Consider the following 23086-nt stretch of genomic DNA (forward strand, 5'->3'; position numbering starts at 1 on the left):
AGAGAAAACTAGCTCAAAACGCATCCCACAAGAGAAACTGCTTACAAAAGTCTGCAAAAAACCTGTGAAACCTGTGATTGGCTAAGTCGGTAGACACACTAGCATACACAATCTTCACTCTTGCGAGCATGGATACAAGAACATCAAACTATGTCCAAGCTGACAAAACCTGTCAAAGTGAGAGTCCAACTCGACCACTAAAGTCTCCGAAAGAGGACTCTAAACCATAAACCATAACACTACTCAATCAACCACGGAGTGACCGTGCATAAACAAGCACCAGAAGAGTTGCAATTCGGAAAACCGATCAATGCAAAAACAATGCTCTCGAGAGAGCTCACCGACACTCAAAAGTGCTCGCCAAAATGTATGTATAATGGGCATCAACCATGCGCCGTAACCATATGCAAACCCATTTGTAAAGACCATGAATACAAGCCCAAAATCAATGCCAAAGTATCATGTGAAAACCTATGAAAGAAGCTCCACATGTGTGCTCCAAAAACCGTGTCTCTCAAGAGACCGCTTCGATGGTGTGTAAACGCCTTCGTACTTCGTTGCCCAAATCTACCAAAAATCCTCAAACCACAAGCTCTGCACAAGCTGAAATTTCATCTTCAGCTCAAAATTTATGCACCTAGCTTTGAGCACATGCCGTGCTTCAAAAAGTGCATCAAATTCACACACTATGCGAAAACAAAAAACATGCAATTCTGTATACAGTCAGTGTGAGCTGAATATTAGCAAAACGGTGAGGAATTGGCAAAAAATTTCTTCTGCAAAGTTGTAGACCATGTTAAAATGGATGGGCTTTGACGGGAAGAATATTCAAATTTTTCTTCTAGAAGGAGAAAAACAAATCTGAAAACAGTGCTTCTGTGCACACAATTTTTAGGACAGCACCTTCACTTACACACATCTTTCACACTGTCTTCTGAGCTTCCACAAGAGCATACATCACTCTCAGCTAAGCTCACAAGCTCCCATTGCATTCTCACAAAGTTTTCAAGATTTCTTGATCTCTCCACCATTGAGAACAAGCGAGCTATCACCTTGAAGCTCTCAAAACCATCATACTCCCGGCCATCGCCAAGCCGTAGCTCTGATACCAATTGTGGAGGTGCGTATACGCGGATGCTTGCATACGTGGTGCGGTGTGTATGCAGGAAGGAGAGAAAGAGAGAGTATACTAAGTGTGTATAGAGCAAGACTCTACTAATGAGCTACCCCTTATTCTTTGTATATGTACACAAGAATAAGTTATCAGTGGGCGGGCGGGCGCCCATAGCCTGTGCGACTGGGCAAGGCACATACGCTTATACCCCAACACTTGGAAACACAAGAGGGGAATGTATGGCCATGAAACTTTGCGGGGGTAGGGGAGGCACACTTATCCCCACTCTTGCAAAGTTTCATGGGGGCCATCACAATCCGTCTCGACGGTCCAAGGTGGCACAATCGCCAACTTTTAACTGTTGGGGCCTTGGCGAGCTGAAAGCAAAAAAAATGACGATTGTGTCGTCTTGGACCGCCGAGATGAGGTCGGATGGCCATGAAACTTTACAACAGTGGGGAAAGCATACTAATCTATATCCTTGCAAAGTTTCATGTCCATCGCAATTCGTCTTGACGGTCCAAGGCAACAAAATCGCTAACTTTTGGCCGTTGGCGAGCCCAAAGCCAAGAAATTGGCGATTGTGCCGTCCTACATCGACGAGACGATATTAGATGGCCATGAAACTTTGTAGGTGCATGGAAAACATACTAATCATTATCCTTGTAAAATTTCATGGCCATCAAAATATGTATCGACTGTCCAGTGGAACATAATCACCAACTTTTGGCCGTTGGACACCCTTGGTGAGCCCAAAGCCAAAATTCGCGATTGTGCCACCCTGCACTGACGAGACGGGAATAAATGGCCATGAATCTTTGCAAGGGTTAGAGAAGAACACTTATCCTGTCCTCTTCAAAGTTTCATGGCCATTGCAAACTGTCTCGACGGTCAAGGGCGGTACAATCATCAACTTTTGATCAGTAGGCCCTTGGCAAGTCCAAAGCCAAAAAATTGGTGATTGTGCCACCTTGGACCGACGAGATGAGAACATATGACCATGAAAATTTGCATGGGTAGGAAAAGCACATTTATCCTGGCCCGTGAACAGTTTCATGGGCATAGAAATCCGTCTCGATAGTCCAAGGTGGCACAATCGCCAACTTCTCACCGTTGGGCCCTTAGCGAGCTTAAAGTAAAAAAATTGGCGATTGTGCCATCGTGGACCGGTCAGATGGGAATGGATGGCCATGAAACTTTGCAAGAGTACGTGAAGCACATTAATCCCTATCCTTGCAAAGTTTCATGTCCATCGCTATCCATCTTGACGGTCTAGGACGACACAATCGCCAACATGTGGCCGTTGGGCCCTTGCTGAGCCTAAAGTCAAAAAATTGGCGATTGCCCCATGTTGGAACGAAGAGACGGGAACAAATGGACATAAAACTTTGCAATGGAAAGAGAAGCACACTAATACCTACCCATGCAACTTTGATATAACAGGTGCTAGCATCAGTCCCAGAGACTCATATTCTCCACATGTAGTGTCATGCCGTGGTTCAAGGACCAGGCTGCTAGTGGGAAGGGAATTATAGGAAAAAATGGTTATAAATAAGGAGGTAGGGAGGAGGATTCATTCACACAATTCCCAGGGCATCACACTGTAGTATTGCATGGGTCCAAATTAGTGTGCTTTCATTACCCTTGCAAAGTTTCATAGCCATCCATTCTCGTCTCGCGGTCCAAGGTGGCACAATCTTAAATTTTTTTGCTTTGAGCTCACACCAACGGCCCAACGAAAAATAGTTGGCATGATGCCATCCTGGACCGTCGAGAAAACTTTTGATGGCCAAAAAACTTTGCAGGGAGGGGGAGACTAGTTTACTTCATTGGAGAAATGTATCATATAACCCCATTCTTTGAGTAGCAGACAAGAAATTAGTAGTGCACCTGTAGATGCAGGTATTTTTGATTGACATAAATGTCTCCAATTGTGTTGTAACTTGTTTTTGGCCTCCATAAGTCCTTAGTAAATCATGGAACTCTTGGGAGCAATTGTGGACTGTTGGATACAACTCGTTGCAAAGTTTCATGGTCATTCGTTCCCGTTTTGTCGGTCCAAGGCGACACGATCATTATTTTTTTGGCTTTGGGCTCGCCAAGGGCCCAACGGCCAACGGTTGGCGATTGTGCCACCCTAGACCATCAAGACGAATTGAGATGGCCATGAAAGGCAATTAGTGTGCTTCCTCAACCGTTGCAAATTTTCATGGCTATCCGTTACTGTCTCGTCTGTGCATGGCGGCCAAGAGTTGGCGATTGTGCCACCCTCCGCCCTGGACTATCGAGATGGAATGCGATGGCCATGAAAATTTACAGAGGTAGGGATTAGTATGGTTCCCATACCCTTGCAAACTTTTTTTTCCTAACATTCTCGTCTCATTGGTCGAGGGCGACACAATCTCCAATTTTTTGGCTTTAAGCTCGCCAAGGACCCAACGGCCAAAAGTTGGTGATTATGCCATCATGGACCGTAGAGATGGATTGGCATGTCTATGAAACTTTGTAGGGGAAAGGATTAGTGTGCTTCCCACACCCCCACAAAGTTTCATGGCCATTTGTACCCGTCTTGTCTGTCCAAGATGGCACAATCACCATTTTTTTGGCTTTGGGCTCGCCAAGGGCCCAACAACCAAAGTTGGCGCTTGTCCCGTCCTAGACCGTCGAGAAGGATTGCGATGGTCATGAAACTTTACAAGGGCAAGGATTAATCTGCTTCCCCCACCCTTGCAAAGTTTCATGGCCATCCATTATCGCCTACTCGGTGGAGGGCGGCATAATCACCATTTTTTTGGGTTTTGGCCGCAAAGGACTCAATGACCAAAAGTTGGTGATTCTATCTTCTTGGATCGTCGAGACTTATTTTCATGGCCATGAAACTTTGCGGAGGCGAGGATTAGTGGGCTTTCATTGCCATCTGCTCTCGTCTCGTTGGTCGAGGATGGCACAATCGTCAATTTTTTGGCTTTGGGCTCGGGTCGGCCAAAAGTTGGTGGTTGTGCCGCCCTCAAGCATCAACACGGATGCCATGAAACGTTACAGGAACAGGGACTAGTGTGCTTTCCCTACCGCTGCAAAATTTCATGGCCATCTGTTCGCGTTGACGTACCCACTTTTAGCAGTTGCCCTCACCAAGACAACCAAAAAATAACCTCTCTTTTTCCATTCCTACGTACATTTGACTTACTTGCACTTACTTTGAAGACGCAAGATTTGGTAGCCACACAAAGCACATAGTTGCAAACGCAATGGAAAGCTCTGATCTTCATTTTTTCACATTTAAATGGCAATTATTGTTCAAGGACTAATCTGGTTCAGCCTGTCACACCTTGTCACAACATTGTGACCTTGATAAAGAAATAATTATAACTTTTTATAGGCTTTTATTCTTTACTTATCTGTTTTCACATCAAATGTTCACTTGGCATGCAGCTTGGCACGCAACTTAACTTGATTTAGTGATTTTTTTTTTATCTTTGCATAATTAATATTCATTTTTCTTTGTTAGAATATCTATTTACAAAAACCTAATTTTTTTCCACAAAAATGATGTAGAAATTATTTTGCAAGATCCAATGGTCATTTGATAGATTATGACCCAAAGAATGTGACCATGCAAAAAAAAAAAATTAAACTTCAATAATTCATTTTTTAAAGATCTATCTTAGAAAATATGACTGCTTAGAGGACCTTGATATAGTTTTTTTTTAAATCTAATAAATAATGTACATTGCCACTCATTTTAATTTTCATATATGTCATAATTCTTAGTGTAAGGTCCTCATAGAAATAAATTTGAGTAACGGAAAGACACTTTTCCATTGTTTTGATTTTTTCCACTTGCACCATTCACTTGAGGTGTGCATCCTTAGCTTTGGTAAAATACCAAACCTGAAAATTCTGACACTTGTCAACCAACCATGGCTTGGTTCTACTCTCCCGATCCTAGTTGACTAGTCCACCTCATACAAGGAGGCTGCCACATCACCAAAGGTCCATGTTATCACCCTATCTTACCTTCCACATCACCACAGTCAACACTTTGACGGTAACACTTGGTTTGCCATGTCACTCTAATTGCCAACTCGTCCACTATCCTCCAATGTCACCTTTCATGTCACTTCACCTTAAGTGCCATGTCACCAACTCATCGCCTTCTTTTTGCCACCTAATCATTACATGTCACCATTTTGACACATCATCATATAACATGGCAAATGAGGGGATCCCATCCACCACCTCATCTTTCCACCTATGCATTCCATGTTATCAATCATCCACATCAACTTGCCACATGGATGACCATGTCATTCATGCATGGCCACCTCAATAACCATGGTATTTTTTTAAAATTTAAAATAAAGTAAATAAATTAAAAATCAAGACATCTCAATCTAACTATTAACGTGGTAATTTAAGCAACAAAATTATTTTTATGTAATTTTTTAATTTTTTAAAAGTGTAAATAAATAATAAAGCTGTATTTATTTGAAATATCATTATATCACTGAAAAAATTAAAATAGCTTTTGGTTTACTTATGCACATGGGTCCGGGACCTTTTGTATCGATACAAGCCGCATGTAGCTCGCGGTGGGGCAGGGAAAATGTCCACTACATTCCTTGATCACACCGCGGCCCAGGCGAGAGCTCACCGTAGTCAGTGCCCCGACCCTGGACACGCTCCGTCGTCACTCATTGCCTATGGATCCCGTCGTCCACTTCACGCGTGCCGAGTCTTGCAAGACCCAAAAGCGGCCTGAAAATAACCAAGCCCGTCTGTAGAAGGAAGCCTTGGCACTCGCCCACGGGGGGGGGGATTGCATCCCAACGTCACAAGAGCGGTGTGGGGAACTCTTCGCCTCACCTGACATGGCCGACTACGTCGACGGAGGATAACCAAGGACATGGACGCGTTGACGAGACGGCACGGACCGACGGTTGGGCCAATGCTCCGAGTATGTTGACGAGGGCTGATAGGTACGTGAAGCACGAAGCAGACGACATCATCATCGATCACAACATGACGGGTCGATCGACGGGTGCACCGACGGGGCCGAATACGTCAAGGGAGGACAACCGAGGGGTCGTCCGTGCAAGTCTTCGATGACGGGGATGGAGCAGGCCGACAAGGGTGGACAGACAGACGGGTGCTTGAAGCACGGAGCAGACGACGCCACCGCCGACTACACCGTGATGGGGCTGATCAAGGATGGTAGCGCCGACGGAGCCAACAAGTCATGCCCGATGAGGGTGATGGGGCGGCGTGGGTCGACGGGTGAGCCACGCAAGGGTCGACGAGTCTGAGGACGAAGCAAACGATGCCACCGCCGACTCCACCGTGACGGGGCCAGTGCGCCAGCGAGACCGAAGGGTCGTGCACGGGTGTGAAAATGGGGTGCCATGGATGGATGGATGAGCCGACACAACGTGTGTGTCGACGAGGGTCGACGGGTGCATGAAGAACAAAGCGGACAACGCCATGGCCAATGACACCATGACGATGTCGGTAGCGTCAATGGGGCCACCTATGTTATCACTAGAAGGATGGACACAAGACTTTGTAGGGGTGGGAAAATGAAGCTCAAATCCACCTATGCAAAGTCACATGGCCACCCGATATGGTTTGGGTGGTCCCAAAACCATACTATACGCTAAAATGGGCCATACAAGCCATACGATTCATTTTATTGCATAGTATGGGTTTTAACCACCCATAATAGTTTGGATGGCTATGCAAGTTTTCACGGGTGGGTAAATAGCACTCACCTCCACCCATGAAAATTTTTGTGGCCATCCGATATTGTTTGGGAGGTCCCAATACAAAATACACGCTAAAATTGTCCATATGAGCCGTACGAACCATTTTAGCACATAGTATAGGCCTTAATCGCCCAAACCATATTTGATTCCTCTGAAAATTTGCAAGGATGTAAAAATGATTCTCATCCCCACCTGTGCAATGTCTCACGGCCATCCGATATGGTTTGAGTGGTCCCAACTCATACTATGTCCTAAGATGGATCGTATGAGCCATACAACCCATTTTAACGTATAGTTTGGACCTTCACGGCCCGTACCATTCCAGATGGATGTGCAAATTTTCACGGTGGGGGATTTGTGTTCAATCCCACCCATGAAAATTTTTAGAGCCATCCAATATGGTTTGGGCAGTCCCGACCCATACTATGCGCTAAAATGGACCCTATGTCTCCTACGACCCATTTTAGCGCATAGTATGGGCCTTGATTGCCCATATCAGATGGTTGTGAAACTTTGCATAGTGGAGTAATGACGCTCATCCCCACCCGTACAAAGTCTTTTGTTCATCCGACATGGTTTGTGCTTTTCATTACCATACTATGCGATAAAATGGGCCAGATGGCTCATACGGCCCATTTAGCACATAGTATGAGCCTTGAATGCTCATTCCATATTGGATGGCTATGCAACCTTGCAGGGGTTGGAGAATGGGGCTCACTTCCACCCATGAAAATTCTTGTGTCCATTCGATATGGTTTGGGCTCTCTCAAACCGTAACATGTGCTAAAACAGGCCGTATGGCTCATACATAGTATGGAACTTGAAGGTCCATACCAATTTGGATAACTTTGCAGGGATAGGGTAATGGTGCTCACCCCCACCCATGCAAACTCTCATGGCCATCCAATATAGTTTGGGCTGTCAAGGCCCATACTATGCGCTAAAATGGGCCCTATGAGCCATATGGTCCATTTTAACCTAAACCCTTTACTCTAAGCCTTAAACCCTAAACCCTAAACCATAAACCTTAAACCTTAAACCTTAAACCTTAAACCATAAAACCTAAATCCTAAACCCTGCACCCTAAGCCCTAAACCTTGTACCCTAAACCCCAAAACCCTAACCTATAAATTTCAAACTTGGATGGTTGTGAAACTCTGGACAGGTGGGAGAATGGTGCTTCACAACCAACTAATATGGTTTGGGCGGTCCCCACCCATACTATGCTCTTTTGGGTCCCATTGTACTTATCATAATTTGCAATTCTCGTGAGCTGTGAGGCCACATTAGGGCCAAAAGGGCCTCAAAAAGGGATGTGTAAGGAATTGGTTAGCTTGCTAGACGGTCAAAATGGCTCCAAATTTGGCCGTTTTGGGTATTGAAAGCATATCTAGAGCATTTAAAGAGTATCCGAGTACATATCTTTCAATACGAAAAAAGATATCATTTTCAGACTATTTTCTCCCCTACTCGACCTATTTTATTGGCGGCAAATACAAATTTTTCACTTTTGAATGATGGTCTTCCTCACTACACTTTTTCTCAAGCCATTTCATTAGGCTCTCTTCACCCTCACAGGCTTTCCAAGCTCTCTCTACCTTCCCAAGAGGACCGCCATTTCTGGTCTGGCTAGAAGGACCATTGTCATTTTTCTCTCATCACCATTGCAAGAGAACCACCATTTTGTTCTCTTCACCCTCACAAGATTTCCAGTCTTTCTCACTAGTTTTGCTCTAGTTAAAAGCTCACTTTAGCCTCACAAGTTTTCCCATCATTTCTACTCTGCATGGAAACCATTTTTCTCTCCTCATCCTCACAAGATTTCCAAACTTTCTCACTAGTTTTTCTCTTCCTAGAAACTCACTTCAGCCTCACAAGCTTTCCAAACTTTCTCACTAGTTTTGCTCTGGCTAGAAGCCCCCTTTAGCCTCACAAGCTTTCCCACCATTTCCACTCTCCCTAGAAACTAGTTAAGTTTTTCCATATGGAAATCAAGATGAACCAAGTGTAAGAAACCACGAGGGTTGTGTATCAAAGGCTGCAGGCGTCTGAGCTCAAGCATTACAAAGCCAAGGGAGCAAGCAAATATATATGTATAGAAGTTAGCTTGCATCCTGTTGATCCACAAACTCGAAGGTAAGTAGAAAAGTTTGAAGCCTTACTCTCAAAAATAGATTTCCATGGTGGCCATCTGCATTTGGAGAAGGATCCAATATTTCTAAAAGGATAGGAAATGTTTTGAAGGATGCTTCAACAGGAGGTTTAAAAGCCAAAAGATTCACTTAGTTTTTCTTAGTTGGAAATTGAATCTCATGATATCTTGCAGCATATGCTCTATCTACATGGACCGTATCTTGCAAAACAAGGGCCCATTGCAACACATAGAAGTCACATTATTAAGCACAAACTTCATTTTTCATATCGACAAGAAAGGGAGGATGGCAAACAAGAAGCAATGCACTAAAATAACTACTCATTCAGTACCAAAGGAGGCAAATATAGAGGATGAGATCAAAGAACCAACAACAACCACCTTGTTGAACATCACAATCATTCCAAGGAGAAGACTATTTAGATGCAAACTTACAATATCATTTCTTGCAAAGAACCAACTTGCAAGACATTATCAATTTAACAATATAATTCCTTGTAAATTTACTTTAAATCTCCTTGCAAATCATTCATTTTCACAATGTGATACCTTGTAAAGTTACAACATATGTTCCTCTAAACATTGCAACATCAAGATTAACACTTTATTTCCCCTTTGCCACACAATCATTTTACTCATCTATAACTCCTAAGACAAGTTTCCTTTTAACTATTCTAATATTTGTGTGGGATCAAACTTGAGCTTGAAATTTTTCCATTCTTCTATGTAGACTCCCATGTGACCATGATCCTATAACATGACATCTAGAAACCATTGGCATGGACCGGCATTATTAGAAGCTTCATCACCCTTGAGCCCCTTTGCCTTTAAGCCATGTTAATAAAACTTTGTTGCTTCAGCTCTTTTGACTCAACTTAAAATTATAACTTTCAAATAGAGAAAAATGACAAAATTTTAATATCACTAATGAGTTTGAAATGCCCAAAACCCCCGGAAATGAATGGCTATATGCCTTGTTTTGACACCCAAAGAGGTCGGTATGGCCAAAAAAGGCCTCTGGAGGTACTATTCCGTACGGTGCGAGGAGAGGGGTAGGGAGAATCCACTATTCTGTACAAAGCGAGAAGAGGGGTAGGGAGATTCTACCACTATCCCGTACGGAATAGTGGATTCTTCCTACCCCTCTCTTCGTACCATACGGGATAGTGCCTCCGGAGACCTTTTTTTGTCATATCGACCTCTCCGGGTGTCAGAACGAGGCATATAGCCAGTCTTTTCCGCGGGTTTTGGACATTTTGGACTCATCTATGATATCAAAAGCTTCAAACAATATAGCTTTTAAAAATTACAAGTACTATATATTGTAAAATAGAATTGAGTAATTTTGTGACTATGCTTGTGTCCAATATGCTTAATAAATCTGTCTATAAAAAGAGATCTATAGTGGGCCAAAAAAGGTACTCTGTGAATGCAAATAACCCACACGACACGATTGGGGTAATGAGATTCTAAAACTATCTCCTATCTTGTTGTGCAAGCAAGGCATAGTGTGGCACCAAATTGGTGTTCCGAAAATGACCCACACAACATGAGGGTTGGGATAGTGAGATTCTAAAACTACCCCCTATTCCGTTGTGCAAGGAAGGCATAGTGTGGCATCAAATAAGTTTTTTGCTAATATCTTCTACGCATGAGAAAAACCATAGGAATCCAAATAATAAGGTCACTCAAGGTTTTTTTGCATGGTGTGTGCATAGAGCCAGAGTGACGCAATGAGGGGGGGAGTGACAAGCTCTATGATGCCCTTTTCGCGCGGTGTGGGCAAGAGCTAGAATGATGCAACAGGGGGAGTGTCAAAGTTTATGAGCGCTTTTGCACGTGATTTAGAAAAACCTTAGGAATCCAATTAACAAGGTGATTCAAGGTTCTTCTGTGGTGTGGCCACAGAGCTAGAACAACGCGATAGGAGGGTGACAAGCTCACACATGACAAGCGCAATGTGGGCAAAAGCTGGAACGGTGCAATAGGGGGAGGAGTGAACAATTCATTGAGTCCTTTTGTGCACGATGTGGGTACACTACCAAAATGGAGCGAGTGAGGGTAGAGTGACTCGATCAATCAAGCCACAATCGCACGGTGTGGGAATCGATCCAAAACAATGTGAGAAAGGATGTCTTGAGGTGTGGTCCCATGTTGATGTAGAAATTATGTACACACGTGATGAGTGCAAGCCCTTGATGCGATGCTTATAAGTAGAGGATGAGTTAAAAGTAGACATTAAAAAAAAATTTGATTAGTCATTAATAGTTGTTGTATCACTGTTTGAAAAGAAAGATTTCGTATCTTCTATGTACAATATTAAATAGAAAAGAGCACTTATACATCGGGCCCGTTATCCATCAAAAACAACAAGAACACCATCAAGTAAGGAAATTTAGCCAAATGAAAGACATTTAGACGTTTTCTTCTAAAATAGGAGCTCAAAAGCTCAAGCTAGAGGAGACAAAAAATGCCATACTTTTGTATATGTGTCAAGTGAGTATTGGCCTATTTCTTAATCCATGGATTACAAGACAACCCTTTTTAAGACGTTTTTGGCCCTAATGAAGCATGTCCAACACACTACTTGTTGCATTCTGATATTTTTCTTTGGTTTGGTCGAGATGCTATATGATCCATAGCTAGGTCCCGCTTTTGGTTTATGTGGTCCTTAATGTCCACAACACTGCTATCTATTTTAGTGGCCCCCAAAGTAAAATGATAGCTTTTTTTGGTAATTGAGAGCATGACCTTTGCAAAACGCCACAAGGGTGCTTGTTAAAAACCTACCCTGCTCGGCTCACCACCTCGCTCCTCGCATTTTCTATTCGCCACCATGTGGCCAGTCTGAATTCCCTTCTCCATAGCTAGCTAAAATTATTATTTCATTAGATGGAATCTATAAAGATTCCATCCATCCAAACTTTCTTCTTCTTCTTATATATACATGCTCTCAGTTGCTCGTATTTTAGGTCCTCTCAAAGTTGAACTAGCAGTGAGAATAGGTTTGCTTTGCACATAAGTTTTGTGTGCCAGGAAAGAATTGAATAATTTATATGAGCTTCTCTCTCTCTCTCTCTCACACTCACACACACACGCACACACACACGGTGTGCTCTTTTGGTAGTGGTGTCACCGTGCATGCATGCGTGTGTGTGTGTGTGAGAGAGAGAGAGAGAGAGAGGCTGCTCTTCTGTGCGCATGTCAGAAAGAAGATAAGGCGATAGAGAATGTGAGAGAAGCACACCTCCGCGAGAGAGTATAGATGTGGTGCATCACTGCATCTCTGATGCCTGCTCTGGCAGGGGCCCCTCTGCAGGCTCTGGCGATGGTGACCTTGACCTCCTCGATGGCATAAACTCGAACTTGATGCTTTAAGATTGAGTTTTGCCCTAAACGATTAAAAACGTCTATTTTTTTTTCTCAAACTCGACGAGCTACGTGGCATGACACGCAACTTGTCGAGTGCTTGGCCACGTAACTCGCCGACTTACGTGGCATTACACATGACTCGGTGAGTTACGTGGCATGGACCCGGTGGGTAACGTGTCCACTTTACTCGGCAAGTTACTTGGTAGCCACATAACTCGTCGAGTTACATGGGCAGCTTACATGTCTACCATGCAGACAACCACGATTGCAAACACGTAACTCATTGAGTTACGTGGCCTGCATCTGTGGCAGATACGGTAGCCTTGCCACGTAACTTACGTGGCATGTCCACGTGGGCAAGTACGTGGAATGGCGTTCACGCCTTCATGGATTGACCACGTTACTCGGTGAGTTACATGGAGCCTCTTTCCAGTAACTTGCCGAGTTCTAGTACTTTGCCACGCATCACAAGCTCGTGCTTCGGCAGGGGTTTAGCTCAACGAGTTAGCCTCATTGCGGGTGTCAGACTTGGGTGGGGACTACGGGAAGTGGGTACGCTCGATCTTGCATACACCCAACTGCTTGTTACGAGGTTAGGTGAAAAAGAGATGCTTGACAGATAACCCCTTTCCCTAGCATCTAATCATAGTCCATCACCCCTCTCCCTAGCATCTACGCATAGTCCATCACCCCTTCCAATTCGTCCAGATATTTGTTCAATCCAAATACCTTGCAGAAGTCCCAGGGACTGCTTATTAAGAGGTCAGGTGAAAAAGAGATGCTTGAGAGATTACACCTCTCCCTAGCATCTACGCATAGTCCATCACCCCTTCCAATTCGTCTAGATCCCTGTTCACTCCAAAGCAGGTAGTTGTGCTTAGCAGACTTTGGAAGAGCCCAAATAGCCTTGAACCTTTATGTCCATTGATAGGAACTCCATTCAACTAATTACTTGGTATCTTCAATTGTTGTGAAGACACATTCTGCATCCTAGAGAAATGCTTTTAGCTGTCAAAACACAATTGAGTAAGAGTGCAATATGAGGTCGTATAAACTTGAGAAAAATGCTGATGTGTAGACATACTAGTTATCCTTCATACAACAATGTCAAGACAAGAAAATGAGATCTGCAAAGAGGCACAAAATTCTTCTCTTGACATCCACCGATGATGCCCTTCCAGTATCTAATACCCACTTTGAACCACATGTGTGCTCTTCTGTCTATCCTTATACCTATATGCATTGCTTGGTGTCCATACCAAATAGAGTCCATTAAGAATTGCTTTGAGTGCATAATCTTCTTGTTGATTTTCCAGCATTCTTTAACCTATTACCAAGAGTCACAAAACCTTTTGACTAATTCAAAGCCAACTGGCTTGTAGACGATGGGACATGTGAGGTGTCTCCAAGATGTCAGTTTAGTTTTAGTTGTAGGGCGGACAAATTTGCCATCCTCATCCTCCTTGGATGCACCATAGCTCACATTTACAAGTTTAAAGATCAATAAAATTAATAGACAGAATCTCATGCAAAGTCATACAAATATGACATGGGTGATTCCTCCTTGGGAGTTGGGAAAAATAGCTTTCTACAAAGAGAATTTTCTTCAGAATGCTAGGATGGATTTGTTTTACAACCAAGATACAAATGGATCCAAAACCTCTCGCACCAGCTTCGATGTGGAACCAAAACGGTTTCATGACTCCTCCCACCTGCTTCAGATAGAGACTAGTAGATACACTTTCATACCTCAGAGCAACGGATTTCTAGCCATGCAGCTTAGAGCCTTGAGTGCTACACATGTTGATGATCAGTATATTATGAGATATGGAGAAAATGTCATGTCTTTAAAAGAGGGCTTCCAACCTCTGTCCAAGGTGATAGATGATACCAATTTGAGATGCCTTGGGCTTTTCTTGCTGGAGTTTCGCAAGCACAACAATGTTTATTGCAGAGTTCGACGCTCTCTACGACAAGACTCGTTCGAAAGCAGGTGAGATTTCTTCCAAAGCAACAGCACTCAACACACGCCAAAAGAAGTCACTCTTCAACACATGGGACTCTAATAGACAGAGCTACAAAGATTAGTCGATCTGGAAACCCTCATCTCTCTCACAAGCATATCATCAATGTATTTATTGTCATCGTGTCAAGATCATTATTAAGAGGCATAGAGAAGCTCCTATGAGATTCCTTGCAGAGGAGGAGATTGATGCCATGATGCAATGGCCCACGGGAGACTTTATTGTATAGGTGCTTTTCGTGGAGCCCAATCAGGAGATCAAGCTTTGGGAGACATGCCACAAACTGGCTTTGTTGGTGGCTAATTCATTTACAACTTAGTATTTTGCCTTAATCTTTCATTTTCCTATTTTTTCATTTAAAACATACGACAATCGTGTAATTCTTCAGTCTAATGGTCTTTTAGGCCTTTGGTAGACATAATAATTGTGTGACAAATGCTTACAATAGCCCAAGAGACCTTGCTCACCTCTAGCCACGTATTGTATTATATGAATATGAAAGATTTACAGATCTCTCTCTCTCTCTCTCTCTCTCTCTCTCTCTCTCTCACATAAATAAGACCAAACTTCACATTTACCCATTTGAATGTCTGGGGAAAAACACTACAACCATTACATTAAGAAGAAAATACCCAAACATAAACCAAGGGATAATTCCTCAAGGTACAGCTGTACAAAAGATGGGATTGCAACACTCAATGTGTCTCAAAGAGAAGAAAAAATGTCGATCGAAGCTCAGTCCCAAGTAATTTTGCATTTTTGAGTGCTCTCTCTCTCTCTCTCTCTCTCTCTCTCTCTCTCTCTCTCTCTCTCTATAAGAGTATGTGTGCATGCACATGCGCACATGCGCGCCTTAAGACATTGTAGATGATCAACTAGTATAAGGAGCAACCCCAAAAACACTATATACACAGCTCTCCTGTACACACAGTCTCCTTAACAGGATAGCATGAGTGGATAACAATAGTCTGTGGCTGCCCTTATCAAACACTAAGACCAGGCAAGCCGATTCGATAACAGTGGGCAAGCACTCACCATTTGTAGTGAACAGGCTCTTGTCAAGCAAGTAATCCATCTGAATTTCCCAGCAATCGCTCCCCTCGTATGAGCATCAACCCTTTTCAGACCCAAAAACTGTCTGGCCCTCCCAGAGTACTCTCCCCATGGGTGGACCGAAGAACGTGTATCATTCCTCAGTTTGAGAGTAAGCCCCTCAATGAGCATTGTCCCTCTCGGATGTAGCGACCCTGCTCTGGCAGTGCAATTGTTCAGACAATTCTCGGGCCTGGTGGTTTCCGCATTCTGTAAGAAAACATCATGTACATAACATCGAGCAAATCGGCCAAACAAGGCTTCACACACGTTGACAAATGCATGCCCAAATGATCACACACAACATGCACATATACTTGCAAATAGGCAAAAGGAGAGTAGAATGGAGAGCAAAGAGCGTGTATTGGAAATCCCATCACCAGTCTCATCAACATTATGCATATGCCTGAAGCCCACAAGCCATGGAGACCTTGAGCTTGAGAGCGTGGAGAGTTTTTTTTTTTCCGAGAAAAAGATCCTTCTATTAGTTAATGAAAACTGCCCATAGGGCTACAACCTCCTCTGCAAGAAAGGGCTACAACAAGCATGATGGGGAGACTCTCCCAATGAAAAAACAGCATATATACAATGAGGCTAAATCAAGAGATGGGAGGAGGGAAGAGCCACACAAGTGGACAGTAGTGCCATATGAGCACCCCCTGGACTATGGTGTAGAAAGGCCCAGGGCGCCAGAGTCGAAGGAAAGCCTCGCGGCACTCCCGCATGCGGTCGGAGCTGCCCTGTAGTCCCTCAAGCTGTCCTCTGAGAGTATGGATCAGCTCGAGCCAAAAGTCACGAACAGTCTCTGCTGGTGGCATAGGGCGAGCCTCAAAGATGCGGAAACAGCAGGCCCGCCAGATGAACCAAAGTGTCAGGCCACTGATGAGCTCCCAACACTCCTCTCTCTCACTGAACCACTCCTGTGGAGTAAGCTATGTAGCAGGCTGGAGTGTAGGACATCCCCCCTGCATCACTATCATCCTGCTGGTGGAAGATAGCTCAAACTGAAGTGCCGGGCCCGTGAGGGTGGACCAAGCCGCTGCCCCCCAAGTGTACTGTCGAGCCGTGGAGAGAGCAGGCATCAGCCGAAGAACTCGTAGCCAAACCTGCTGGGCCGAGGGACAGTCCCAAAGACAGTGACGCTGACTCTCCACCAAATGGTCACAAGCTGCACATGTGGCCGAGAGACCACTATGCACTAGCCAGCTCCCTACTGCTGTGGCTCTATGTGCGACCAGCCACTGAAACACGTTGACTCGCTTCGGCTATCTGGAGTCCCACAACCTCTCCCAAAAGTCTGCCAAGAACTCGACGGTGAGACACTCCTCCTGCCAATGACGTGCTGCAGCGGGGAGGGCCTCTCTCTGTGCTGCTAGTATATGCCGTCCAAGCCGAACTGTGTACTGAAAGAAGAGGACTCCAGGGTGGTCTGTAGAAGAGAAGGGGTCCCTCCATAGCCACTCACCAGGATCCCACTGTACTCGTGCCAGTGGACAGCACTCCCAAGCCCAAAGCCTTCAGTGTCCAGTCTCAAGAGTTGTTGGGTCAGGGTCTATGACGCAAGTCCTCCCACACATGCCCACAACTCGGATCCTCTGGAAACAGCACTCTGCTACCTGCGGGGCCTCTACTGCAACTCGCTGAAGTCGTCCCCCACCTTGAAGCTCGAAGAACAGGGCTGGGACAGTCTCTGAGCAGGCCCTGACTGAAATGAGAACCTCCAGTCGTGTGAAGGCTCCCATCCACTGGGGTGCTACTGGCTCGAGAGGCGTGAGCCACTCAGCTGGAACTGACTCTGAGATGTCCTGACACATGCTCTGCACCCCTCTCATGCCCTGCAGCTGGAAACCCTGTACCTCCTCTGACAAACCTGTGAACTCTAGCCAGTCACCTAGAGAGCGCGCTGGACCTGCTGCCACGAGACCCCAGGAAACATGAGATCGACTACCAACCAAGTGGCCTCTCTGAGTGCTAACCATGGGGTTCCATACGAGGGGCTGCCGTAGGCGCTCCTCCGTACACATCGGCTGTCGCTGCTCCAGGCCACGCCGTAGGAGCTCCCAAGAACGAAGCAAACTCACAGCAAAACGGTCCTCTATTCTCCTGCTCAAACCAACTCGGCGCATCTCAGTAAAGATCCATCTGGTCGAAGGTTGCCAAGGGCCTCCTGACTGAGGCACCCTGGCACGAAGCCTCTGCAACAAGAACTTCTTCCAGGGCTCCTCACTTGGAAGAAGTCCTCTGACTATGAACTTCCCTAGAAGGGCTCTGCTCTGCTGTGCTGGATCAATGATCCCAAGCCCTCCCTAAGAACAAGGAAGCGTGATGACCGACCAAGCCACCTTGGCTCGGGCCATCTGAGTGTCACGTCCTGACCAAAGGAAGTTCCTGATCAGCCTCTCTACCTGGCTGATACAAGAACTCGAGAAGATCCAGCAAGAGGTGATGTACCACATAGTCGCCAACAGCACCTGGTTGGCAACTACTACTCTACCAGCCAGCGACAGACGTGCTGAGCTCCAATGTAACAGCTTTCTCCTGATGGACAAGAGAAGAGGAGCAATCTGCTGCTCGGGAGACAAGTCCAAACCAACCTGACAACCCAAGTATCGAACTGCAGTCCCTGAGGGAATCCACTTGAAACCCTCTCCTGGCATCCAATCTGGCATAGGAGCACTACCAACCGAGAAAGCCACTGTCTTTCTCCAGTTGATCAGTGCGCCCGATGCACAACAGAAGGTCTCTAGAGCCTGCTCACATCTGTGAAGATTGGCCTCCTGGCCATCTAAGTACAAGGCTGAGTCATCGGCAAACTCAGCGTCCAGTAGCTCCTCTCCCCGAATAGGGAGTGCTAAGCCCCGAAGACCAACCTGCTGTGACACCAAAAATCTGCTCATCGCCTCCGCATAGAACAGAAAGAGAAAGGGGGCAAGAGGGCAGCCCTGTCTGACCGAGCGTGTGAGCATGAAGCGCACACCTCTTCCCCCTGCCAAAAGCACCCGACTGTGAGCCTGCCTGTACAAAGCTGACACCCCTCTGATCCAAGCATTTAAGAAGCCCATCCTGCGAAGAGTGCCCTCTAGAAAGTCCCAGTCAACTCGGTCGTAGGCCTTCTCAAAATCGAGAAGAAGAATCACAAGGTCCTCACCACGGAGCCGTGCCAGGGCAAAAGTCTCCAAGAAAGTAAATGCCCAAATTCTTGACACTCGAAGCAACGCACATTGGCAAATTCCATAGCTGTCGTGGTGGCTACCATCGGTCGATTTTGGTAAGCAAAATTGACCGGTTTGTTGTCCCAATTATTTGACCTTGCCCTCTTTGCTATATAATCTCTGAAGTTAAAGGCTTAGCTCTCAATAAGGCATCTTGTAAGGTTGTTGGTCTGAGAGCTTCAAGTCTACTATTTAGAGGTTCTATGAGACCTTGGCATAATTTGGCAAAACCTGTTTGAGTCCCATGTATAAGGCTCTCTAAAAGTGGCTGAATCCTCAAACTCAGAGCCTTGGCAAGAATTTTGTAGGCTGAGTTGAGGATGGTGATGGGGCGCCACTGTCGAATCTCATCCAAATAGCCACCCTCCTTGGGAATGAGGTAGATCAGGCCCTCACTCATGCTGTCAGGCATCACTCCTGTGTGCAAAATGTACTGAAAAGCACTACAAAGATCTGGGACAAGCAGGTCCCAGTACTCCAAGAAAAAGCTGGGGGTCAACCCATCCTCACCTGGACAGCTACCACGAGGAAGGGCCCTCAGAGCTGTGTGCAACTCCTCAAGCTCAAGTGGCATCTCTAGCCTCTGGCGCATCTCCTTTGTCACAAGACATGGCATCTCTGCCCAAACCTGCTCCCTGCATGCATCCTGCCGCTCTAACTGAGGCTCAGCCGACAGTAACTCATGATAGAAGTCAGTAGCGACTGCACGCATATCCTCGGGCTCACAAGCAACTGACCCATCGGGCCTCCTCAACTGACTGACCTTGGCATGCGAATGCCTAGGCTCCACTGTCTCAAAAAAAGCACCAGTCACTCTGTCACCCACCTGAGTCCACTGAGATGCCTGTCGATGGAAGGCAAACTCATGACGCCTCTCCTTTGTGCTAGCAAGCTCCTGTCGAGCCTGCTGTAACTGCTCCTCCAACCATGGACTGTCTGGATGCTGCTCCTACATCCTCTGGAGTGAAGCAATGCCCCGTTTGAGACGCTGCTCCGCCTCTCTCGCTGCAGCTCAGCGAGCCAAAGACTCCTGAAGAAAAAAGTGGCTAAGTTGAGCTAGGCCTGAGGCCACTCTGTCTGCAGGTGAATCCTGTCTGTCTATACCCTCTGTCCAGTGAGCCTCTACCCTCTCTTTGAGTGTTGAGTCCAACAAGACCCTCTCTGGGATGCGGAGCATCGTGCTCCCACTCCTCTGCCTGTCTGCCACTGTGAGGATCACTGGTGCATGGTTCGAGAAGAAAGTCCCTGCCAAGATGCCCACTGAACCCCCCAAGTCACTGAAGTGGTCACTAGTGTAGAAGCGATCTATCCGCGATAGATTCACTCCTCCCACTCTGCGGTCCGATCTAGAGAAGGCAAGACTATCTGGGGGCCTCACAAAACCTGAGTGCTGCCATGTATCCGAGACCCTCAAAGTCATACAAAACCTCTCCCAAGCAGCCAACTCAACTCCATGCACAGTAGCATGGCTGCCACCAATCCTGTCAGAAGGGTCCTCCAACATGTTGAAGTCCCCTCCTATACACCAATGATCGGCCTACGGCAAAGACTCAACAATTTGTGACCAAAACTCTGCACGAGCACTCGCCACATTGGGCGCATAGATGTTCAGGAAGCCCACAAGGCCACCCTGAACCTGCATAGTAATCCACTGAGCCCTGCCTGGCACAATAATCCCTCTGCCTACAATGGCCTGCTGCAATGAGTCCGCAATAGTCATACATACCCCTCCCTGGATACCTCCAGGTCCAAAAGCAGCTGACCAAAAGGTATCATACCGTCCACGCAAAATCTGACCACAACGCCGAATGCGGCTCTCACACAGATGGTGCTCCTGAAGCATAAGAAGATCAATCTCTGCTCCCACAAGGCAACGCTAAAGCTCCTGACGCAATCGGCCCCGCTGTCGTTGAAACTGGGGCCCACCTAGTTCCTGCACGTTCCATGAGACGATCCTCATGGGGAGCGAGAGAGAACAGATGCTGCCGCAGCAGCAAGACGGGCTATCTTTGAGGCAGGCTTGGATGGGGAGTAATCCGCATCCGAGCGTCCTCTAGATAGGCGTGACTGCAGTGAGTGCCTAGCCAAAGCCCAAGCAGAGCGAGCCGTACGTAGCGCAACCTCCTCTGTCCAGGAGTCCTCATGCATGTATACATAGCAAGGCAAACACTGTGTATCAGCAAAGAAGTACACCACAATGTGCCTACATCCTGCTAAGTCTGGGGGTGTCACCGCAAACTTGGCCAATGGCCACAAAGTCTGTAGCATATCTATAACTCCAAGTTCTCCCATGTGGTGAGAGAACTCTAAAACCTGTGTATGCAACCATCCCACCACTGAGTCAAGGGACCACTCTGTCTCGGTCCTACCACAGAGGGGGAAGGAGAAACCAACTGCTGAGTCCAAGGCCTCTGTCCCCCTAGCGGCGAGGAACAGAACATGGACCTTGAAACAGGCTGCCTCATGGTCTGCTGCGGAGTCGCCGAGAAAACGAGTGAACCCGTAGTCGAAGAAGTCCCAACGACGTCTGATGTCAATGCTCGTCAGCCCACGAGGGATGGCTGTAAGGGAGGATGTCTGAATCTGCAGAGGGGGCCGCAAGAAGGGCTGACCCTCTCGCGCTAGGCGACTCGTGGCAAAGGCGCTGCCAAGAGATCTCCTAGCCGCCGGAGAGGGACCAGTCGCCTGAGCCGACTGAGGAACTGGAGCAGGGGGAGGAGAGGGAGCTGGGGAGAGTGGAGGAGAAGAGGGGCGGGATGGGGCGACAGAGGGAGAGGAACGGGATGGAGAGGCGACGGGAGCAGAAGGCGGGGAGGATGAGGCAAAGGGAGGAAACTCTAGGGGGGGTGCGGCTGTCGAGGGAGAAGCGGAGGTGGAGGCTGGCGTAGGGATCTCCTCCTGCTCAAGAGGACCAAAACGGTTCCCCGTAGGAACCCACTGCTGCTGAGTCAGCACCTGAGGGCCACTCTGAGTGCCAGGCTGACGCTGTGGCCCCTGGCGTCGGCGGCCACGGGCTTGCTGCCACCCCTCCTCCGCTAGAGCCCCAGGCTCGGAGGGTGGCTCTGCATCTATACGCTGTGTCGCTGGTTGTGGCTGCGGGCCAACCCTGGCAGGCTGGGACTAAGGCTGTGGTGCAGGTCGCGGCCTCCTCCGTGGACAAGCCTTCGCTAGATGGCCCATCTGGCAACAAATGAAGCACTAGTTCGGGAGGCCCGAGTACTCCACACTCTGTCGAAACCAACCCCCACTCACCCGAGGTAGAAGGATAGCCTTTGGAAGCGTGTGAGTATCTCTAACCAAAACTCGAACTGAGGGAATGCCAGCCGCCTTGGCAGCTACTGATGCTGCCGTGCGAGGTGTCTCCAGGACAGTCCCAATGGCGGAACCGATCCTGGAAAGAAGTGGTAGGTACTCCCTTCGTAAACCCGGAAAGCAAACTGAGATGGGGATGTCTGCCTCCTCTACTAGAACATCCGAAGCTGGGTCAAAACCATGTCGCCATTGTCGAAAGTGGGCACGTGAGGCTCGGATGGCCAGTGGACTCATAGCTATGACCTTGGACGCCATCTTGGAGGACTCAAACTCGATCTGATAGTAGCCCCGTCCGAGAATCTGGACATCCAAAATCTTTCCCACCTCTGCGAGAAGGCGGGCCTGGAGAAGGTCTCGCAGCCCTCCTCTGCTAGGTCGAGTGCCGAGAAGCTTGCAGATGACCGAGGTCGCCTGCAATCGCTCTACCTCGGCGACAAGGTTCGCTTGCTCTGTAGGCGAGAGAGCAAGTCCAATGGTGGGCTCAGCGGGGTCGGGCGAGGGGGCTTCTCGCGAGTCCCTCTGTGGCGAAGCTGGAGCCTCCATCTGTGTCTACTGCTGTGGCATAAGAAGAGGACCACGGGAGGATGCTGCAAAAGGGCGCGCCAACACTGTTCCAAGGAGTTAGAACAGATGCCGACAGTGCCGAATCTGCAGGGAGCAACCGAGGCGGGGGGGTGGGGGGGTGGGGGGGGGGGGGGGGGGGGGGGGTCTGGGGTGGGGGGGTTGGTAAAAGCGGGTTGGGGCTGAGGGCTGAGGGTGTGCGGCGGCAGCAGGGGGCTGCGGGCGGGCGGACGGAATGGCTGGAACAGGGCAGCGCGAGGGGGGGGGCAGCGGGGGCAGAGGGCAGGTGGGAGGGGACAGGCAAGCGGGGGGCAGCGGGGGCAGAGGGCAGGCGGGAGGGGACAGGCAAGCGGGGGGCAGCGGGGGCTGAGGGCAGCGGGCAGCACGCGAGGGGGGGGGGGGGGGGCAATCACCTGATACCGAGAGCGTGGAGAGTTGAGAGCTCTTAGTGGAGATTGGGCAAAAGCCCTGTCACATCTTCAACT

At 47.4% G+C, this 23086-nt stretch overlaps 2 protein-coding genes across 2 annotated transcripts in view; both read right to left on the minus strand.

Annotated features, from left to right (window-relative positions):
* Positions 1-15180: 15180 nt before the first annotated feature.
* LOC147432319 (formamidopyrimidine-DNA glycosylase-like) overlaps positions 15181-23086 on the minus strand; it is a 90112-nt gene continuing 82206 nt past the window's right edge. The window contains exon 11 of the mRNA XM_086492289.1: positions 15181-15726. Within this exon, the coding sequence (XP_086348415.1) occupies positions 15415-15726 (312 nt within the window). The 3' untranslated portion in view covers positions 15181-15414. The remainder of the gene's footprint in view (positions 15727-23086) is intronic.
* Positions 17034-17642, minus strand: LOC147432320 (uncharacterized). The gene has a single exon (XM_086491558.1). It carries the CDS (start codon positions 17640-17642, stop codon positions 17034-17036), a length of 609 nt encoding a protein of 202 aa, XP_086347684.1.

This window comes from Adiantum capillus-veneris, chromosome 20 (assembly GCF_014529385.1).
Source record: "Adiantum capillus-veneris isolate H3 chromosome 20, ASM1452938v2, whole genome shotgun sequence".
Taxonomy (NCBI): Eukaryota; Viridiplantae; Streptophyta; class Polypodiopsida; order Polypodiales; family Pteridaceae; genus Adiantum; species Adiantum capillus-veneris.